General features: G+C 47.5%; 1 protein-coding gene across 1 annotated transcript in view; it reads left to right on the forward strand.

The window, feature by feature from the left end:
• LOC105804918 (ubiquinol-cytochrome-c reductase complex assembly factor 1) overlaps window positions 1-9,920 on the forward strand; it is a 125,759-nt gene extending 115,839 nt beyond the window's left edge. Inside the window, exons 9-10 of the mRNA XM_012637661.1 lie at window positions 5,084-5,197; window positions 8,404-9,920. Coding sequence (XP_012493115.1) covers window positions 5,084-5,197; window positions 8,404-8,538 — 249 coding nt within the window. The 3' untranslated portion in view covers window positions 8,539-9,920. The remainder of the gene's footprint in view (window positions 1-5,083; window positions 5,198-8,403) is intronic.
• The last annotated feature ends 239 nt before the right edge of the window (window positions 9,921-10,159 follow it).

A 10,159-nucleotide genomic window follows, 5' to 3' on the forward strand; every position in this document is an offset into this window, starting at 1 on the left:
CAGAGTGAGATCCTCCCTCTCTATTTAAGAAAACAAAAACAAAAAAAATGTTAAGCTATATATAAGTGGAAGTGGTTGATGTAGAAAATAGAAGGTCTATTTTCTTTCCTGCCGAATTCCCTAGAGGAAACTTCATTAATAGTTTATTGGGTGTCCTTCCAGGTGTTATCTGCATAGACAAGCACCTATATATGTTCCTTCTTTATGCCTCTGCACCTTGCACTATTCTGCAACTTGCTTTTTTCACTGAACAGTGTATCTTGGGCAGCTTTCCACATCAGAACATTTAGATCTATCTCATCTCATCTTTTTTTTAAATTGTAAAATATACATAACATAAGATTTACCATTTTAACCATTTTTAAGTGTGCAGTTTAGTGGCATTAAGTACATCTCCATTGTTGTGCAACCATCATCACCATTCATCTCCAGAACTTTTCTATCTTCCCAAACTGAAACTCTGTACCCAATGAACAATAACTTACTCCCTCCTCCCCCCTAGCCACTGGCAACAACCATTCAACTTTGTCGTTATGAATTTCACTACTCTAGATAATGTCATGTAAGTGGAATCATACAGTATTTGACCTTTTTGGCTTATTTCACTTAGCGTAATATCTTCACTTAGTATAGTATCTTCAAGTCTGCCTGGTAGTTCAACAAGCACCCCAGGTAACTCTTAAGAATAGGAAAGTCTGGGAAATACACTAATTACCTTGACACTTTTACAAATACCAATGCCTGGGCCCTGTCCTCCAAAGGTTCTGATTTAATTGGTGGAGGTAGGCATCTGTAGTTGTAAAAGTTCCCCAGGTGATTTTAATGTGTAATTCTAGAACAGTTTTTTTTAAATTTTAATGTGCATGTAAATGACCTGGAGACCTAGCTAAAATTCAGATTCTGACTCAGCAAGTCTGGAGTGGGGCCTGAAAGTCTGCATTGCTAACAGCTGCAGGTGATGGGTGATGGGTGCAGCCATTTTGCAGACCGCACTTGGAATTGCAAGGTTCTAGAGCTGTCCAGTACTAGCCACATGTGACTATTTTGATTTAAATTAAGTAAATAAAATTAAAAATTTAATTCCTTAGTCACACTAGCCACATTCCAGGTGTTCAGTAACTATATGTGGCTAATAGGTACTGTATTGGACAGTGCAGATATAGAACATTTCCATCATCACGGAAGGTTGACAGTGCTGTTCTACAGCAGGCTTTTCCTAGAATCTTGCTTGGATTGTGCCACCTCCCTGGATACTTTTGTAACCTTCCTCTTTTCTACTACATGAGGTCCAGATTGCTCCACGAACTTCTAGGCCTTCTGTGAACTGTTCCCATTGTTATATGCCCCATCCACCTTTATCTCCCATTGCCCTCTCTCTGAGTTAGGCCATTTCCCTCACTGCCCCACAAACATGCTGTGCCTGGTTGAAACTCTACTGGACAACAGGATGTTGCGGGCAGTTGCTGAGTCTTGATCAGCTATGTACCTCACACCTTGTAGGCACTCCCTCAGTAAATGTTTAGTGAATGAATATTTTCTCTTGCTTAGAACATCCTCTAGCTCTACAAATACTCCCCACTCTTAAAGGCCCACTTCACAAAGCTTTCCCTGACCTCTTTAGATCTTGTGTTTTATTTTGAATTTCAACACCCATCCATCCATTCATCTATCCATTTAATAGGTATTTATTGTCTACCATGTATGATGCATTGGGAGTATGTTGGTGAAGAAAACAAACATGGTCTGGTTCTTTCCCACTGGAGCTTACCTTCTTATTGAGAGTCAGTAAACAAGTAAATAAGCAAATAAATATCTAATTACAAATAGAGTACAGTGATAGAGAATGACAGCAGGGAATGACTTACTGTGGACCAGGAAAGTCTCTCTGAAGAGATGTCATAGAATGAGGAGGCAGCTGTGCACAGAGTATGGCTTGGCATATCACTATGCAGTTTAGTGTTTGTTCATTCTCCAGGATTTTATTCTGTGTTGCTGGTAGATGTACACTGGCTTCGTTCCTTCACCTAGCTTACAAGCTCCCTGAGAGCTCAGACCATATTGCTGGGATTCTGTGTTCTTAGCATCATGCTAAGCACATAGTGGTGTAAAATCAATCTTCAGTGAGTGAAACTCTGCCACTCTAAACCCTTAACCAGAACCTCTATAACCAGAACAGTCCCTTTCGCTTCCTCTCAGTCACTCTAGACCTGAGTGTCTTAATTTCTGAAAGATGCTTCTTCCTTTAAGTCAACACCCAATTAGATCGTGGGGAAATTGTTATGCACCCTGATGTTTGGGTCCCAGAGACCTTTTTTCCTTTTCTGCTCTCTTAGTCAGAAATTTTCGCTCTCAGATTACTCTCCCATTTGTTTTCACTGACTTACTAGCAGTGTGGTAGAAAGAAGGCTGAAGTTGTTTGTTTATTCAGCCGTTTTTTTTGCACTCCCACTCTGTGCCAGGTAGAGTTCCAACTAGAGCTAGTAAGTCACCATCTCCTGACCTCATCAATGCATGCTGGTTCTTGCTCTACCACCAGTTAGCTAGATAACCTCTAAGCCTCAGTTTACTTATCTTTCAAATGGGGATAATAATATCTGTTCTACTTGGCATACATAGTCATTAGGAGCCAGGTGTGTGAGGGAACCCTGACAGTCTGGAACAGTCAAGTTGTTATCACTATTAATGAGTTTGGAGTCATCCTTTCCCTGTGGATTTGCTCCTTCCCAGCCATCTCACCCACTACTGAGGCCGCCTGTTTGCAGCAGACTGTGGCTCACAGGCTTTCCCTGTCCTGGGCTCTGCTCATTCTGCAAGTCCCTAAGTCCCCATAACACCCTCTTTCACTCCCATTCCTTCCCGTGCAGCACATGTGGGTTGCTGCCAGCGGCATTCCGGCATGTGCCCTGGACACTGCAGACACAGGCAGGCTGTTGTGTTAACAAATAGCTTAGAGAATGGTGATGTGCCTGAGCTTGTCCTTGGCTCCTGTCCCATTTGCCCGAAGAAGCTGGTTTTCCTGACTCAGCCATTGTGCCAGGACAGTCTTAAGCTGTGGAACTGTAGGAGTGTTTATCAGAGGGCATTTGGAACAGGTGGAATGTTTTTCTACCAAACTGTCAACACCCCTTACTGGACATGGCCCTTTCTGGCAGTGGGCCTGAAGCCAGACCTCATATACCTCAGTGTCCAAGAGGCCAGACCACAAGATAACGCCGAATAAATGATCCCAGGGCTTTGTGTAATGTTTACCACTTACAGATCCTTCCATGGCCAGTATATCTTAATTCTCTCAATGACTCCGTGGGATAGGTATTGTTATGCTTGTTTAACTCATGAGAAACTAAAGCTTAGGCAGGGCTAATGGTTTTTCAAAGGCCACACAGCCATCAAGTGACAGAGCTGACCTTTGAACTCAGGTGCTGTGGCTCCCAGTTCCTACTGTTGGTTTAACTGTATCCACAGCTGCCTGCCAAAGCGTACTCCTAATCTCTGCATCCAACATATTACACTTAAAAAACATAGTCACACCAGCCTGAGCAAGAGCAAGACCTATGTCTACTAAAAATAGAAAAAATTAACTGGGTGTGGTGGTGCACACCTGTAGTCCCAGCTACTGAGGCAGGGGATCGCTTGAGCCCAGGAGTTTGCGGTTGCAGTGAGCTATGATGTTGCCACTGCACTCTAGCCTAGGAGACAGAGCAAGACCCTGTCTCACAAAACCAAAAACAACAACAAGAAAACACCTTCACATTATCTTATTCTTATAATTCAAGAATACTGTAAGTAGAGCAAGTATTTTCATCTCTCTTTAATACGTAAGAAGATTAAGACTCAGGTTTAGTGAATTGCTGCCATCACTGAGCTTGTCAGAGGCAGAACTAGGACTTGATCTTCTAACTCCATGTCAGCACTTTGGTTCCACACACTAACTTGGCACCTGGACAGAGCAACTTCTCAGGGCCTTTCCCTTCAGTCAGCTTCACCCTAGGAAACAAGACCCTCACCCCTCCCTCCTCTAGAGGTCCTAGCTAGAAAATGGCCTTGGCTGGTGGCCAGGGCTCTAGTTAGCCTCTGTGATCTTTGAACTTCCCGACAGATCTCTGTGCCGGGAGAGGCAACTTTAGGCATACACACATGTAGGCTCTGAGCATTGCCCTCTGTGGCTTCTGGCAGTCCTGTTGAATAGCCTGTTCCTCTACTTAGGGAGAGGCTCGGCTAGCCATCACCAGCCCAGAGTTGGGTAACAGTGAAGACAAGTAACTGGCTCCCTTCCACAAGGAGCCAGTTGCCTTTGCACCAAGCGAGAAGATGCAGTCCATACCCACCTCCATTCCTGGGGAAAATGTACACTCTCAGTACTCCCAGCCCTTCCCTGTGGACAACAATGGAAGTACTACTACTACTATTTCTCTTCTTGGCCTCTCAATTGTTGCCTGGGCGGTAGAGTAGAGGGAGCCATGTCTGGGTTGGTTGGGCAGACATGAGTCCCTGCTCTTTTTTTTTTTTTGAGACAGAGTCTTGTTCTGTTGCCTGGGCTAGAGTGCCATGGCATCAGCCTAGCTCACAGCAACCTCAAACTCCTGGGCTCAGGCGATCCTCTTGCCTCAGCCTCCTGAGTAGTTGGTACTATGGGTGCATGCCACCACGCCCAGCTAATTTTTCCTATTTTTAGTTGCCTGGCTAATTTTTTTTCTACTTTTTAGTAGAGACAGGGTCTCGCTCTTGCTCAGGCTGGTCTCTAACTCCTGACCTCAAGTTATCCTCCCGCCTTGGCCTCCCAGAGTGCTAGGATTACAGGGATGAGCCACCGCGCCCAACCAAGTCCCTGCTCTTTATCACCTTGACCAGTGACTTGGCCCTTCTGGGTCCCATGTTCTTCCTCTGTATAAAATGAAGGAGTTGAATCAAATGCTCTTGTAAGACCTCTTCCTGCTCTACCATGTAGCTGCCCCATTTCTCTCATAGCATTTGTAAGGTCATTCTGAGACAATGCTGTGGTTGCTAGCATGTTCACAATATCCCCAGCTTTTGTATCAAGGCTCTGCGATACTCTTCAGGAGACCAATTATACTCTGTGTTCCAGGGGATCCTTTCAGATGATCATGGGCTGGCTGCTGCCCTCTGGAGAACCTTCTTCAACCAGAAATGTGAAGATCCCCGGCAGCTTGAATTGCTGGTGGAGTATGTGAGGAAACAGGTGAGCAGCCCTTCCCCTCCCCTCTAGAGTCTCCTGGACAATGAGTCCTCCCTGAGGTCTGTGGATGTTGGCCTTTCAGGGGATCATAGGAAGTTAAGTTACCAGGAGCTAGTCTGATGATGCAGCAGACACTGATGAAGAAAGAGTACCTTCTGTGTGTCTAACCATGAACGAGGCCAGGTGTCTGGGAAATAGGAATAGAAGAGAGAAAGAGGGCAGGTAGTCTTCTGCCTTCAGAAAGTTTGAGTCACCCATTCACTATATGCTTCAATGCATACTGTGTGCCAGGTGCTGTGCTAGATACTGGACTCAGAGTCCTGGAAGATACAAGCATGGGGAATAGTGGCAGCCACCCACTGTAGTCCCCTTCTCTACCTACTTGGAGCCCTGGGATTTGTTTCCTGCTCCTGACTTCTAGCAGGACTGAGCACCAGCCAGCCTTCCATAGTCACCCCTAGCGTCTTCCCACTTGGTGTTCTCCATGGTCAAGGAGGGTCCCCCTACTTCAGTTCCTCACCCCTCTGGCTCTCCAGAGCTCCCTGATACCAAAGCTTCTAGGAGACAGCTCTGCAGTGAGGACTGCTAACTCCATAGCTTTCCTCAAGCCCATGGAGAATTAACTTCTTGATCACTCTGCCCCCACATCCTGTATTGATAGGGAACTCATACTTTATAGATGAGTGAGCTGAGTGGCAGGGTTGAAGAACATAGAGTGTCTCCCAGTGAGTTAAGCCGCACAGCTGGCCTAGGACCCCAAGCTGGGTGATTCATGTAGCCATCGGAGGCCTCAGCAGCTCCAGACAGGTCATCAGCTCAGGCTGTCCCATGAGTCACACCTTTGCTTCATGGGCCTGGGCCCTGGAGCTAAAGGGGCCTCACCCCACAGTTACTCTCTTGTTCATCTGTGTCCATGGCCTTCAAAGCCTCCAACAGCCTGGAAAGGGAAAGCTAGACCCCAGCTATTGAAAAGACAGGGCCAATAAGACTAGCTTGTTTAATTTCTGGAAAAGCCACATATTGGGGGCTTTTCAGACCCACAGGGTAGAGAATCCCAGAAGCCAGGACTTCTGTTTGACCACTCTTCAAATCTGCCAGAACCAGGGAGAAGGCACCTCAGCCAGAGGGCCCCACCCACAGAGAATTCTGAACTCAACACTGTTGACTGGACTCACCCTCAGACAGGAGTAGCAATTGGCAAAGCAAATGCTATGTTTTCTGAGAGACCTGCCCAACTTTCCCATGTGGCATGGTGGGCTTCTGCCAGAGGCCACACAATAAGGCATAGCTGGGACCTCTCTGAAATCCCTCGAGGAAGGGGATGCCACAACCAATGTCCTTACAAGAAGTCCCCTATGGCCCCAGTGAGAGTCAGGCAATGGGAAAACAGTGATGGGGCTCTTAGGAAAGCAGGGAGCTTTGATGGGGACCCAGTTCTGTCAGCAAACTTTTGAGTACCTGCTATGCCAGGCACTCTATTGGGAAAACAGAGATTAATGAGACCCAATCCTGCTCTTGAGGAACTAGCTCATGGTTTGGTGAGAAAGTCTTTCAGGCAAATGGCTCACCCTGGGGTAAGTCAGTGTGTGGTGTGGTACAGGAGGGCTGAGTGCTGTGCAAGGCCAGCAAAAGGACAGGCACCTTCTGACCAAGTAGATCAGGGAAGACCAGGAAACTGGACCTGGAGCAGATGCTAGAGTTCTTCATCATGGTGCTGCTCGGTGTGGCTGATGGCCTAAGATCCAATCAGAGGATATGTTGAGGTTTTCAACCCAGGAGATGGGCAAATTGGTGGCATTCAGGACATAAATGGAGTCACTCTAAAGAGGAGTGGGCTTTAGGGAAGATAGCAGTTCAGTTGAGCTTCTTACCCTGGAAGAGATGGCAGTGCATGTGGTAATCTAGAGCTGGGATATATGTGAGGATGGAGTTGAGTTCAAGGGTCAGCAGCCTGAAGATGAAGCAACAAGAGTGAATTTTTGGAAGAAGGGGATGACCCAAAGCCTAACATGAAGCCTTCTAGCCCTGGCCTCCCTCTCCTCTGCTGCCAAATGGAGCTTCATCTCTTGAAATCCATTGTTGACTCCTGCTCTGAACCAGTTCTTACCCTAGATTTTGCCTGCCTACTTGAAAGCATTGCTCATTCTGCTGCCCCCCTGACTACCAGGCAGCCTGGGCAATCCTCTGAGAGTCTGCCTTTGTCTCCTGAGACTCAGTCGTGCATTAGATCATGCTTCCCCTGCAGCTGCTCCTGTTCTCCAGCCAGGTGTCTCCTCTCAGTAGGGAGGGTCCTCCACCTAGATTCCTTGAGCAGGCCTGGGAGCTTCTATATGCCAGACGGCCTGGAGGCTCAAATGGGACATGCCCAGAGGGGACATGTTCACTGTCTCCATACGTCAGAACAGCCATTGGTTGTGGGGAGCAGGAGGAAACAGCACTTGGTCTCTGCGGTTCCAGAGGGAACAGGCCATTGGTGAGAGTCATAGGAGAGCAGCTGTGGGTTGTCTGGGATGATGCCCATTGTAATGGCAGAGCTGATAGGGGAATAGGCTGCGCAAGTTGTCCTAAAGGGGTGATACTGGGGCCCACTGACTAGAGTCAGGCCCACTAGAGGACAATGGAGGCATACATATTTTTTAAACATTTGGGTGACTAGCAGTGTACATATGCCATATCATGTAATCTCTTCATGTGTTCTACGTGGTGCATCTTTCTATCCCCTCTCTCAGACAAATCTCAGAGAAGGGAAATGGCCACTTGGGTAACACCACTGGGAAGGGACACAATCAGGATTCTTTTACCCAGCAGCATTGGATGGAGGTGGACAAGGTGACCTCTGTAAGTCACAGGCCTGACTTACTGGCCTGCAAGAGCTTTCTAGAGAGGGCATATCAGGGGGTGAAATGTCCTTGGTGTGTGTGTGTGTGTGTGTGTGTGTGTGTCTATTCAAAGGTATGATGGTGAAATGTCCTTGGTGTGTGTGTGTGTGTGTGTGTGTGTGTGTCTATTCAAAGGTATGATGAGGAATTCCCTAAAACTTTCCCCAATGACTTCTCTGCACCACCTTATTGAAATAATTTGGGCGATCAGAGCCGGAATGGTCAGAAACCCCTTGTGCCCCCTCCCCTTCCTCTCCTTTGGGAGGCTGGTTCCTATGCCACCTCACATCTGTCCTGCCCTTGTCCCTTTCTCTCCTCTCCCGGTTGCAGATGCAGTACCTGGACTCCATGAACGGTGAGGATCTGCTTCTGACAGGGGAGGTGAGCTGGCGCCCTCTCGTGGAGAAGAATCCTCAGAGCATCCTGAAGCCCCATTCCCCCACTTACAACGATGAAGGTCTTTGATGGGCTGGGCCTTCCAGATGGCTGGCCAGCTGGCTTGGAGGAACCACCAGGAGAGAAGTGCCTCTTTGGCCCAGGACCCCGCAGAAAGTGGCCTGAACTGACCTTTGAACAGCATCTGTTAAATACCTGGCCCCATTAGTGTTGAGTTTCCTCTCAGTGTGCCCAGGAGTCTGATCTGGTGGGGTACAGTGCTGGGAGAACCCCTAGCTCTTCTGGGGTGTCCTCTCCCTCAGGTGAAGTCCCAAGCAAGAGCTCCCCAGCACACACTCCCCCAGTCCCTCCAGCAACCACATGTGATTGACAGCTTTTCCCAAAGGCCAAGGAAGGGTTGAGGGGTAGGTTTGAAAGGGGATACCCCACCATGGGTCTGCTGTGGGCCTAGGAGCAGTTGGTGATGCTGCTGAGTTGAGATGGGTAACCATACTCTACCCCTCAGCTTTGAGCCACGGGGTTGAGTTGGTCATTAAAAGAAAGAGACTTGTCTCTGCCATAGCTCTTCTTTGTTCCTGGATCTTTAGAAACTTATCTGAGATGGTGGATGACGTAAGCTGAGGAGCACCACCCAGCTCAGTTGGAGACAGGGCGAGGGGAAAAGTCAGGAGGGTCTCTGCTGCTGCTCTTGCCTCCAGTTCATGGAGATATGTCACTGTTCTGGCCAAGGCACAACCTGCCAGGCCCATCCTCTGGGACCCAGGAGGCCTCTGATGGCCAAGGGGCTTGTCACATCCTAAGTCATCCAGAAGGAGGCCTCAAGAACAAAGGTCCCTTTGTTACCCCCAGTGAACTGAGTGAGAAATATGCTGTCTTTCCTCTCTTGGCCTCCCCTTAGATATTGGGGAGAAGAGAACACTCTTCCTGGCTTAGTTGGACTGTCCCAGGTCACAGCCTGCACCCAGCTTTCTGCTCCCTTCCCAACTTCTGGAGTATGTGCTGCAGAGTCACCTTGGTCTGAGCACCTGAATACCACTCCCTTCCTCCCTCTGAGTGTGCACAGGTCATCTCTTGGGGGATTTTCTTAAAGTGAAGAAAGGGGGTGGGGAACCATATTGCCCCTCCCTCCCCCATCAAACTTCCTTCATTTAACTTGCTATAAAATGAGTCATATAAAGAAACTCTATATGGGTGAGGTATATCCCACTTCTGTGAAAACATTACAAATCAAACCGCCTTCTCTCAGTTTATTTAAGATGCTTTTGTTGCGAGTGGAGCTCTAAAGTGAAGCCTCCTGTGTGTGTGTGAGATAATAACACCTTGTAACTCATTACAGCTGGGCACTATTTACATAAACCAGAGCTGAGCCAGGCAGGAATTTGCTGATTAATTTATTTTTAATGGAGTGAAGTATACCATGCACCAAAATAAACTTTACTGTGTGTACCTAACTGCTCCTGGAATGGATGGAAAAATTAATGGAACAGATTTTGGCTCCCAACTCTACACATTAATTCATATATAAAAGTTATTTGAGTGTTAACCCATTTGCTGCCCAGGGCAGCTCCCTAGCCATAGATCCCGGCCCACAGCACCAATTCAGCTACTGGGCTTGCTTTAGAATCCTGGAACCTCAGATTTGGAAGGAACTTTAAAAGTCATTTGGTCCAGCCCTGGTCCAGAACGTGAC

The sequence above is a fragment of the Propithecus coquereli genome, unplaced genomic scaffold, assembly GCF_000956105.1.
Source record: "Propithecus coquereli isolate 6110/MARCELLA unplaced genomic scaffold, Pcoq_1.0 Scaffold122, whole genome shotgun sequence".
NCBI lineage: Eukaryota > Metazoa > Chordata > Mammalia > Primates > Indriidae > Propithecus > Propithecus coquereli.